Source organism: Salvelinus alpinus, chromosome 26 (genome assembly GCF_045679555.1).
Source record: "Salvelinus alpinus chromosome 26, SLU_Salpinus.1, whole genome shotgun sequence".
In the NCBI taxonomy this organism is placed as follows: Eukaryota; Metazoa; Chordata; class Actinopteri; order Salmoniformes; family Salmonidae; genus Salvelinus; species Salvelinus alpinus.
In genome coordinates, this window is record NC_092111.1 from 36,939,128 (window position 1) to 36,951,994 (window position 12,867).

Sequence of the window (12,867 nt, forward strand, 5' to 3'; positions counted from 1 at the left end):
TCCCCTAATACAATTAATCTGGGTGTATTTCATCTCCCCTAATACAATTCATCTTGATGGTGTATTTAATCCTCCCTAACACAATTCATCTTGATGGTGTATTTAATCCTCCCTAACACAATTCATCTTGATGGTGTATTTAATCCTCCCTAACACAATTCATCTTGATGGTGTATTTAATCCTCCCTAACACAATTCATCTTGATGGATTCTCTTACTTTCTCGTGTTCTTTTTATTTCTCATGTGTTTTTATTCTACCTTGTTATTTTTAGTATTACATTGATATTGATTACTGCATTGTTGGGTTTGATTAATTGTTCACCAGTCTTATGGCTTGGGGTAGAAGCTGTTAAGGAGCCTTTTGGACCTAGACTTGGCACTACGGTACCGCTTGCCACGCAGTAGCAGAGAGAACAGTCTATGACTTGGGTGACTGGAGTCTTTGACAATTTTTTGGGCCTTCCTCTGACACCGCCTAGTGTATAGGTCCTGGATGGTAGGAAGCTTGGCCCCAGTGATGTACTGGGCCGTACGCACTACCCTCTGTAGCGCCTTACAGTCAGATGCCGAGCAGTTGCCATACCAGACGGTGATGTAACCGGTCGGGATGCTCTCGATGGTGTAGAACTTTTTGAGGATCTGGGGACCCATGCCAAATCTTTTCAGTCTCCTGAGGGTGAAAAGGTGTTGTCGTGCCATCTTCACGACTGTCTTGGTGTGTTTGGACCATGATAGTTTGTTGAGATGTTGCCCTCAGTTCCGATTCTCAAGCTTGTAAACACTTTCTGGAATATTTGTACTGCGCTAAGTGGGTCATGCATTTTTTATTTGTGTCTCAACACCCAGAAATGCATTTTGCCTGTATTCAAAGCATTCTGACATGTTACATGAACTGTCCCTGTTCTCCGAGTCTGCAGAGGTTTAGCAGAAGAATGTATCTGCAGTGGTTTAGCAGAGTCTACTGCTGCATGGTGTTGACGCAAAATGCAGAATGTTTTACAAAGGCGAAGAGAAGGTGAATCTCTATACTATTAGTAATAGTATTCCTGTGTGCTGGTTTAGGATTTTACACTAGAATACTGCCATACATCATGTACATCTAACAGGCAGTTGTTAATGTCAATATCAATCTTTACAGTGTATAAGAGACCAATCCTACCAATGACGCTGGGGCCACTCTACGTAAAATGTATGCATGCGTCGCTTTGGATAAAAGCATCTGGTAAATGACATATAGTATTATTTATTATATTACTGTATGAGACATGGATGTACAGAGACATACATTATGAAGATTATCTTGAAACATCTGTAATTGACCTCATTTTGAATTAAAAGCGTTGTAAAAAGGACAAGTGGTTGGAACTATTAAAAAAAAAAAAAATCATAAATGAGTCCTCCATAAATCAAATCAAATGTATTTATGCTGATATCTCAAAGTGCTGTACAGAAAGCCAGCCGTTTATTATGTTCAACATAGGAGGGCCAAGCACAGGAAGCAGCTCTTTCAGTAGTTTAGTCCATACACAGACTAATAGTTTTTACACAAGGGACCAAACCACACGGGGAGATTGTTTTCAGAATATAGGGCACATATCATTGGACTAACAATCTATAATGGAGAAATTGAAGTAGGCCATTGTTTTATGGTGTTACAATACTGATGATTACTTACTTTGGTCATGTGATGTACTGTAATTTTCCATCCCATCCAAAAATGTATGATAGGCTATATTTCAGAGTGCTTTAGTAGGTCTAAACCTAGTCGCAAAAGTAAGTGAATCCAGTAGAAGTTCCACTCATTGTAATGTGTCTTTGTGTCACAGGGCTGTTCCAGGCCTAACTCGCTCACCCTGCCTTACCTAATAGGAAAATAGACACCAGACTCCAACCTCTGACTGCAGGATAAATGTGTAACCCTACAGTGAAAAAGAAGGTCGCATTAATTCTTAACGACCAAGTCACAATGTCATACTGCCGACTAAATGAATTAAAACAGAAATGATTCACGTGAGACTATTCGTTCCATCCATTGATTGGCTCACATAAAAAAATAAAGAGCAAGCCATATGAGAAAACATGCAGGTCCAACTGCAACGGGCAGCTCATCTGAATTCAAGAGATCCATGTTAAGAACCCTCCTTTGATGAATGACATGTTAATAATGCTGCATTAAACTGTTATTATGGCTATAGCACATATTTCTGTGGGCTCCTCAGATAGATAGATACATTGCTTTGAGTATTCAGCGTGTATATCTGATGGCTGCAACCATTTCTAACAGGGGGGATCATTGTTTTGCAAGCTCGATATATTCTCCCATTTCCCCCGTCAAACCCATATACTACTGTAAGTATACAAAAATGCAACTGTAAATCAATTATCGAGACGTGTTTAACATTTGGTAACATTTTGTCGGTTAAATTATTTTGATCAGTAGGTGCACCGGGTTTTGCTTACCCCTGGTAAGATAGATGGTACAGTCAATCAGAGAGGCAGACAGCGGCTGTCCGGCACAGATATTCCACAAGCAGTCCTATTGCTACGATTAAGTCTCTGCCTAGCTCGGACTTTTTCGTTGGTCAACTCTGTTGATATTAATTTGTCAAACAATATGATCTGACAGTGACAGGGTCTGTAGTTCAAGGGTAAATAAGAGAGACGTACATAGACTACTTGTCATCGTGATTTTTCTCACCCGTTTTTCTGTCTAGTTATTCTATCATTTTGTTCCCTACCGTTCCCTCTTGGATTTACGAAGAGCATGTTGGTGATCTGAGTATACAGAGAGTTTTTCCCCTTCCTGTCCTTCGATATATTTGAGGAATGACTGCAACTGGAAAGGGACTGACAATCGCTTGAATGGAAAAAATGGAATACAACGATCTTGAGAAAAGAATTGAGGAGAAACTGACATTAACAGATAAATGTAAGTTATTTTATACTCGCCTACATAGGACACATTAGCCACACGTAATGCGGGGCTAAAGGATCAAATGAACAATCAAATATATTTCAACAGTGGGGGGGATTGAATGCTTGGAGTAAATGTGTTGGTATTCATGTACGTGTTGATAAAATATATGTGCCTGCGCATGCCAAAGCATTCTGTTTGATCTGTTCAATCAAAATCAACAGGCCACCATTTGAATAGGCATTCACATAAACATGAATTTAAAACAACAACGTAATTGATATCTTATTGATTGATAGCCTACTATTCCTAACAGACCTTTTTTCACCAAAGCAGCAATGCCGGTTTTTTGTTGCCTTTTGGCCACCTGCTATCCCGATTAAATGACCAGTAAGATGCATGTTCATAATAGTGCAAAATGCCCTGACATCTTTCCTTGGCCAGAGAGCTGGGAAATACCTCAACCTATATGTATTCTACATTACCATCCATTACCAATGAACCAATCCAGCACCAGAAACAAACAATGCCGTTATCAAATTAACCTGACTTTGGAAATCTGCTGGTGTCTTTATAGTGTCCAGTTGTTGTCAGCGTCAAACCCTATACCTCAAAATAGATTACCATAGCAGACCAGCACCTTGGTAACAAACAATATTATTCCACCAGCAAACCTGGCCCATGCAGTCGGTTAGCTCTGGTCCAAGGCGTAGTGCACGTTCGCCCTGGACCAGAGCTAGCAGTGGTCTGGCCTGGTCTGATTACAAACCTCTAGTCATGAACCAGCTGATAGCAGTGTTATCTTGGCCATCATAATGCCTTGTATTAACATTTGTGTTTGAATGGTGATTTGATGGTGTGAAGAATAGGCTAACATATTGGGATGTACAGTAATACACTGTTGTATTCCTCTAGTCTACCCCTCCACCAGCCTTGTGGATGGTTTGGTCACTGGAGGCTGGTAAGGGTAACCCTGCTCTTCCTCTTGATGAGGAAGCCAGGCACTTGATGGAGGCAGAACTGCTGTGCTGCAGCTCTTCATCATTCCAGAAGCATGGTACTATGGTCAACACTGGCCGGAAGCTGCGATTCAGGAGAGAATGCTTGCGTCATCGTCATTGTCACAGACTTTCTCTTATCCCGTGGCTGGTGTTTGATTTGACCTCCAGCACTGTGACAGGAGAACCCTGTTTCTCTTATCCTGTGGCTGGTGTTTGATTTGACCTCCAGCACTGTGACAGGAGAACCCTGTTTCTCTTATCCCGTGGCTGGTGTTTGATTTGACCTCCAGCACTGAGACAGGACAACCCTGTTTCTCTTATCCTGTGGCTGGTGTTTGATTTGACCTCCAGCGCTGTGACAGGAGAACCCTGTTTCTCTTATCCTGTGGCTGGTGTTTGATTTGACCTCCAGCGCTGTGACAGGAGAACCCTGTTTCTCTTATCCTGTGGCTGGTGTTTGATTTGACCTCCAGCGCTGTGACAGGAGAACCCTGTTTCTCTTATCCTGTGGCTGGTGTTTGATTTGACCTCCAGCGCTGTGACAGGAGAACCCTGTTTCTCTTATCCCGTGGCTGGTGTTTGATTTGACCTCCAGCACTGTGACAGGAGAACCCTGTTTCTCTTATCCTGTGGCTGGTGTTTGATTTGACCTCCAGCACTGAGACAGGACAACCCTGTTTCTCTTATCCTGTGGCTGGTGTTTGATTTGACCTCCAGCGCTGTGACAGGAGAACCCTGTTTCTCTTATCCTGTGGCTGGTGTTTGATTTGACCTCCAGCACTGAGACAGACAGACAGACAGACAGACAGACAGACAGACAGACAGACAGACAGACAGACAGACAGACAGACAGACAGACAGACAGAGAAAGAGACAGAAAGACACTTTGTATGTAATAAGCTGCCATTTAGGACGCAACCCTATTGGAGTTAGACGCTCCCCTTGACCTCCTGTCATCTCTCTTGGAGCAGTGCCATGATGCCGGGTAGACTGTAGAGGGACACTTCAGGGATAGGGCTCCTCTGGTTAGCTATGTGAAGCCCCGGGTGCTAGAGGGTCACCATGACATTGAGACAGAGAGACAAGCACCAGAGTCCTCTTGTAGAGCAACATTAGTGGCTTTGTAGTTGAGGCAGCCATGAGACCAAGCCCCTCCAAGATATGACGTTCAAAGAAGCTCTGTTTGCAGCTCACAAAAGGGTTACATCCCGAATGGCCCCCTATTCCCTCTATAGTGCACTACTTTTGACTGGAGCCCTATGGACCTTGGTCAGAGGTAGTGCACTGTAAAGGGAATAGGGTGCCATTTGGGACCACAAAAGGAAAGGCAGTGAGGCACCCGTTTCCTCGTCAAGACAATGAATCAGCTTTTGTTTAATACAGACAGAAAGTGTTTTTGAACATGTGTGGTATTGTATATGATATCACTGAAATCCCGAGGACTGGCAGTATACTGCAAGTGTTTGTAAGTCTGTTCCGTGGTATATAAGGCCTACTATCAGTCACGATCTGAACTGACAAAAGTTTTTACGTTTCAAAACACAGATTTTATTTAGGTTATCTTCTTGGTTGCAAATTTGTTTTTAAACTGGAGAACTTTGAATAGAGCTCCAAGACAATAGAGCTTCTCTTCTGTGGAAGTAATCATGGGACGTGGACTGACGTGGACCCTCTTCCACTCTCTCAAAGTTTTCCTGATGCAATGTTCCTGGCCCACATTCAAGATCACAGTTGGCCTGGAAATGTAGTCTGTGTCCCAAATCGAACCCTATCCCCTACATAGAGCACTTCTTTTGACCAGAGCTCTATGGGCTCTGGTCCAAAGTAGTGCACTATATAGGCATAGGATACCATTTGGGACGGATACGTAGATTTGGCCTTCAGGGCGACCCCCCACACAGAAGTTCCCTCATTCTCTCTCATTAAAACAGTTGAAAAACAAATGGCTTTGTCATCATGTGAATACACGTGACTGGTGATGTATTACTGCATACTGTAATACACATGATTAAGATTACATTTTGCATACCGTGTTGTGATTACCTTGTATTTAGCCTATAGCGTCCATTACATTTACTGCTAAGAGAGGGGCTGATTTAGAGGGGTAGACTGACTACGGAAAATAACAAAGTACCTTCTCTCATTTCTCCTTTAGTCAGACATGTTGAAATTCTCAGTTTCAGTTTTGTCTCCCATTGCCAGGGGTACTGTGTTTGTCTGTGCGTTCGGGAGAGGAGGGGTTGGGATGGGTGTGGAAGGGCCATGTTAGAATGTGAGGTATTCTTTTCCAGAGGGTCATATCTGCTGCGAGCGAGCAGGAGGGAGTGACGGGTTAGGAGGGTAGCTAGGGATGTTATTGTGGCATTAGCTGGGTCAGTAGGCGTCTGAGAAGGGAGGGAGGGAGGTGTCTGTTTCTCAGGCAGACAGATCTGGGCTCAGCTTCCTAAAAACATCTTAAAGGGATACTTCAGGATTTTGGCAATGAAGCCTTTTCTCTCCTTCTCAAGAGTGAGATGAACTTGTGGAAACCACTTTTATGTGTCTGTGTGTACAGTTTGAAGGAAGTTGCTAACTAGCTTTAGCGCACTTGCTAACTAGCGTTAGTGTAATGACTGGAAGTACATGGTAACTGATAGCATGCTAGTAGATACCATAGACTTCCAGTCATTGCACTAACACTAGTTAGCATTGGCTCACAAAACTCTCTCTAACTTCCTTCATACTGGATGCAGCGACATAAAAATGGTATCCATAAGTTCATCTGACTCTGGCGATTCCCAAAATCCCGAAGTAACCCTTTAATCAATCAATCAATCAAATGTATTTATAAAGCCCTTTTTACGTCAACATATGTCATAAAGTGCTATACAGAAACCGAGCCTAAAACCCCAAACAGCAAGCAATGCAGATGTAGAAACATGGCTAAGGCTAAGATTCATGGTTAAAACCTTCATAGGAGCAGCGTTACATCTCAGAGCTGTTTCCCAAAACCATTGTTACTAAAGTTGCACTTGAAAACGCTTGTTCTTTACCGACTGACTGCCTCAGACCACTTTACAACAGCTAAGTGTTTCATTAGATACAGGCCTACATAGAATATATCTGCTAAACATAGAATCAAGATGTCTGTTTCTCTGTGACCGAACTAAGCTGACTATAAATACAAAAGTTGACAATGTCATTGGAATTGTTACAAACAAGGATAAAACAATGTTTAAAACCCCCCCCCATATGACCAAATATAAAAGATAATTAACAGTACAGGCCACATAGGCATATAACTAAATAATATTTAAATAAATGTCATGTTCATTCAATTGAGATCTATATTATTATATATATTTTTTAAAGTAAATATTTTCTTAATTCTATTTCTTGAACTGTATTGTCGGTTAAGGGCTTGTAAGTAATCATTTCACGGTAAGGTTGTATTCGGCGCATGTGAGAAATAAAACAGGTTTTGATTTTATTATTTTGCTAATTGTAGGCTACTGTCTGTAATTTTTTCCTCAATATATTTCATGGTGTGTAGCAACATTACGTGCCAAAGCTTGATTTAATGCATCCTTATTGAGGCGACATATATTAGAATACGTCGCCTCAATATTTGCCGCCAATAATAATAATATCTTTCTAGGAGCTGATGCGTCGTCAGTATTGTGGAATAATTATAATGTTAAGGTAAGATTTGAATGGTAATAGCTGATCTGAGAGCATCGCTGTCTTTTTCTTTCTTCTTCTCTCGATCCTATCAGTATCGACATATGTCTCCACGACGCACTTAGCGGACATTCTCTCTGCTGGTGTTTTGAGAAACGCATGTTACGTCTTCGGCCGTTGCAGGAACGACGCATCGTTAAAACACTCAGAAGCTAAAGTTCCATCGCTATCGGGAAACCGAGCCCAGAGCGCTCCACGTCAGCGAGCAGTAGCAGCCACATACACACACTCACCGTGCAGCTCAAGCTGGTATAAATCAAGGCCATGGTCACTGACCTCTCCCACAGGAACTAGAGGAAGAGCTTCATCCTGTAGTGCCTAGAGACATCCTGTAGTGTATAGAGACAGACGAGGTCATCGCCTTAGAGGACGTCCCAAATGGCACCCTAGTCCCTATTGGGTTCTCGTCAAAAGTAGGTTACTATGTAAGGAATAGGGTGCTATTTGGGATGGTATCTGGTATCCAGAGACGGGCTCACGTTTCCGTTCCCGTTGTGAAACACTGAAGTCATTGATGACTAATGTAAGATTCTAATGTCTGTTTTTAATTACTGAGGAATCCTATCATGTCTCTAGGCCTCTCATATTTTCCTCAGAGATCAATTTTACTGTGTCAAGAAATTCTATTACACATATAGGAAGGGATAAACAATGGAATTCTGTGACAGAAATAGAAAAAGGCTATGTCAATAACAACATTTGGACATTAAATGCAGATACAACCTTATAGTCCCAAACTCTCGATTTCATGCTGAAACCCTCATATTAAACACCAATGGGATTCGCTAAGTTGATGGTTTATATTTAGGATAATATTACAGCTTTTTTCATTCTATTTGTAATTAATCATGTTTCCTGAATGAACCGTGAATAATGATGCGTGAGAAAGTTAGACGCACAAATATCATACCCCCCCCCACAAAAAAATCTAACCTCCCCTGTTATTGTTATTGTGAGAGGCTAGCACAAAGGGGGGGGGGGGCAAAGTATGGCCCGCCGAGCACTTCAATCCAGCCCACGAGACATCAACATTTGTATTTTTTATTATTATATATTTTTTTGCCCCTTTTTTCTCCCCGATTTAAGGTCGAGAGCCGTGTGTCCTCCGAAACACGACCCTGCCAAGCCACACTGCTTCCTGACACAATTCCCGCTTAACCCAGAAGCACCAATGTGTCGGAGGAAACACTGTACACCTAGCGACCGTGTCAGCGTGCAATGCGCCCGGCCCGCCACAGGAGTCGCTAGAGCACGATGGGACAAGAAAATCTCAGCCTATCAAACCCTCTCCTAACCCGGAGACGCTGGGCCAATTGTGCGCCGCCTCATGGGTCTCCCAGTCACGGCCAGCTGTGACACAGCCTGAGATCGAACCCGGGTCTGTAGTGACGCCACTGCGATGCAGTGCCTTAGACCGCTGCGCCACTTGGGAGGCCCCCGCAAATAGATTTGAACAACCAATTGGTCCCCCAAAAAATGCATCCCTCCGTTGAATTTCAAAATCCCGATGTGGCCCTCGAGCCAAAAAGTTTGCCCACCCCTGGTCTAGCATGTCTTGGGGGTATGATATTTTGCATCTGTAACTTTCTCAGTCATTATTATTCCCGATTCATTCGGGATTTTCCGTAATCATGGTAGCATCCACATTAATGTAGAAGTGTTTAGAAACATATTCTTATTTACAATAAAAGTAACTCCAAAACGATACCGTACATTATTTACCATTCATTTCTATTGGGCACAAAATAATCTGAAACACAACCAAAACAAACAGCAAATGCATCCAACACATTTGTAGTCACAAGCTTGACGTAGTCATTGCATGCTATGAATATGGGAACAAATACTTAACTTTTTACTACTTTAATACACATATAAGTGAATTTGTCCTAATACTTTTGCTCCCCTAAAATGGGGGGACTCTGTACAAAAAGTGCTTAATTTTTAAACGGTTCACCTGATATGGATGGCAATACGCTCACATAAAGCTGACATTCTGCACTTTAACCTCATAGTCATTGTTTGATTTCAAACTTTTGAAGGTTAGAGACAAAAGAAGAAAAAAAGCTTCCCTGTCCCAATAATTATGTCAGGCACTGTAATTGTATGTGTGGGCTATAGAGATGGGGTAGTCATTTAAAAAAATCATGTTAACCACTATTATTCAACACAGAATGAGTCCATGCAACTTATTATGCGAATTGTTATTTTTTTTCATCTTTTCATCTTTTTATTAATGTCAAAAACTTTCTACAAACAAAATTCCACTTTAACATGATGGGGTATTGTGTGTAGTTCAGTGACACAAAACCTCAATGTTATCAATTTTAATTGGAAGTTGTAACACAACAAAATGGTGAACAAGTAAAGGGGCGGGAATGCTTTCTGAAGCCACTGGCGTACTACAAGCTGTCTCGCTAGTTAACTGTTTAGCTACAGTATAAGTATTAATGTTGTTGACTCGTTGTGGTTTTTCACCCGGCACTGTTGAGAAATAAATCTGACCGCGCTATTGGAAAGCTGGAGTTCCCCTCTTAAACAGTAGACTAGCCATGTCATTCCGACAACATAAAAAATAATACTAAGAATAGCCTAGATAACAAATAACTTCCATGCTGTGCATAGACCTCCTTTAAAACATGAATATTTTAGCCTTAAGGTTATAGATAAACATGTTTTAGTTAAGCAACCTTGCTTTGAAGTAGCCTGCCTTATCCATATTATTCCTGATTCATTTAATGAGGGAACACTTGTATAAAGACATTAAACTTTTTGATTGGAATGTTGCAATGTTTTATATTGAGGTGGTCAACCATCCTGCAGGAGAGCTACTGGTTGTGCACGCTTTTGTTCCAGCCCTGCTCTAACACACCACACTGTAGCCTAAACATCAGCCTTGGTCTAATACACCACACTAGCCTAAACATCAGCCCTGGTCTAATACACCACACTGTAGCCTAAACATCAGCCCTGGTCTAATACACCACACTGTAGCCTAAACATCAGCCCTGGTCTAATACACCACACTGTAGCCTAAACATCAGCCCTGGTCTAACACACCACACTGTAGCCTAACCATCAGCCCTGGTCTAACACACCACACTGTAGCCTAACCATCAGCCCTGGTCTAACACACCACACTGTAGCCTAACCATCAGCTGCACAACACCACCTTGATAAGCAGACTCAGGTGTGTTTCAGGGTTGGATCAAAAGCCTGCAGGCCCAGTAGCTCTCCAGGTGGAGGGTTGACCACATGTGTTTTATACAGTAGCCTAACAGTGTAGTTATTCTCATTAGTGAGGGGTTAAGTGCCTTGATCAAGGACACAAAGGCAGGAGATCGTAGGCCTACATGGGATCAGAAACCAGCAGCCTTCTGCTATGCTGACCTTTTCATGTACGCTACATAGACACCACCAATTATTGGTCATGGAAATGTGGTTAAAAGTCGTGGAAAAGTCATGGAATTCCATCTGTCAAAATGCGTATGAACCCTTAACAGTGAATAATCAGAGGTCTCTATAGTATAATGCCATTTGATCATTTCTGTGAAGGACTTGGAAAAAGACAACTCCTGCACCTCTTTCATCCAAGTCAAGCACTGGTTATTCTATTAGTATTAATATTATTTTTATTATTTGTCATTTTTTTAAATCCACTTTTTCTCCCCAATTTCAATCTTGTCTCATCGCTGCAACTCCCCAACGGGCTCGAGAGGCGAAGGTCGAGTCTTGAGTCCCCCGAAACATGATCCGCCAAACCGCGCTTCTTAACACCCGACCGCTTAACCCGGAACCCAGCCGCACTAATGTGTCGGAAGAAACACCGTTCAACTGACGACTGACACAGCCCGCGATCGAACCCCGGTCTGTAGTGACACCTCTAGCACCACTCGGGAGGCCCAAGCACTGGTTATTCTATTGGTAAACTTGGAAAGTTCCAGTAGCCTCCCTTTGCAACCTTAGCTGCGTCATTCCCATGATCACTCCCAGATGCTTGAACGAGCCACTGTGCCCCGACAAACAAAATAGCACAAGACAACAAAACATTGTAAAAAATCTAAGAAATGTTCTTGCCTTGGATTTGAATATAAGAGCTCCCCATGAGCCGAAAATGGCCGTCAGTGACAGGGATGTCAAGAAGACTGTTGAACCTGAGGAAAACCTTTGATGTCTGACTATGAGCTATGTTAAAATTCTATTGTTTTTACCGGTAAACTATTGCCTCATCCGTTCCCTTGTTACTACCTTTCTTACCCAAAGATCCAATTTTATTTAAATGCTTCCTTACAGATTAAAAGAAAACAGTCATGAGTTTAACATGATATGCCAGTTGGGGGGGCTGTAGTAGGTGCCTCAACTCTGCTTTGTGACTACTAGGATTTCCCATTGTAGCCAATTCAATATTCGGTACTTAAGAAATACAGCTACAGTGCCTTCAGGTGGTTTTCCCTCCCCGTTGACTTCGTCCACATTTTGTTGTGTTACAGCCTGAATTTACAATGGATTACATTTATTTTGTTTGTCACACATCTACACGCAGTAACCTTAAATGACAAAATGAAAACTGTTAGTTAGAAATATAACCAAATTTATTGGAAATGAAATACAGAAACATCTGATGGAATATGTACCTAAGCTACAAAAGGAATTTGGTTGATACATTTGGTTGATTTTAACAGATAAAGGTGTGTGTTCGATTATGTTTTTCTTCTGTGAAACTGCATCACAGATTTAGATTGAGTTAAAAGCAGGATGTGTGTAATTCGAAGTAGCAGGAAAAAGGGGGTCACAATGTGAATAATTAAGATGGAAAGACAATGGCTAAGAAGACAATGCATTTTATCTAGTCCATGCTTCTCATGTTAATTTGCTTTTAAAGTGTGGTTACATGCATATTTATGCAGATTACTCACTAATTAGTGTTGCTAAACACACAGTATAGTGTTTTAATATGCATGGTTTAATTTGAGCTACTGTTGAAGCATAGGCCTAGTTATTGGATATTTTTGTTCTCATAGTTTCATATTTCTCCATTTTTGTTCTCGTTTTGTAAGAACAATATTCAATCTATTGTAGTTTCATTCAATCTTCACTTCTGCCTGTTTTTTAAAAATTGTATTAAGTGACTTTAGGTCCTTGAAAAGCACTATATAAATATAATGTATTATTATTATTATTATTATTATTATTATTTGGATCCAGATCCAGGAAGTAAGGTGATCCATCAT

At 41.5% G+C, this 12,867-nt stretch overlaps 1 protein-coding gene across 8 annotated transcripts in view; it reads left to right on the forward strand.

The window, feature by feature from the left end:
* Positions 1-2,486: 2,486 nt before the first annotated feature.
* LOC139555257 (MAP7 domain-containing protein 1-like) overlaps positions 2,487-12,867 on the forward strand; it is a 71,966-nt gene continuing 61,585 nt past the window's right edge. For 3 of the 8 annotated variants that reach the window (XM_071368910.1, XM_071368914.1, XM_071368915.1), the window contains exon 1: positions 2,505-2,930. In XM_071368910.1, the coding sequence (XP_071225011.1) occupies positions 2,864-2,930 (67 nt within the window). In that variant the 5' untranslated portion in view covers positions 2,505-2,863. Of the gene's footprint in view, positions 2,931-12,867 lie in introns of all 8 variants that reach the window. The other 5 variants (XM_071368909.1, XM_071368908.1, XM_071368907.1 and 2 more) reach the window with 3 other exon arrangements.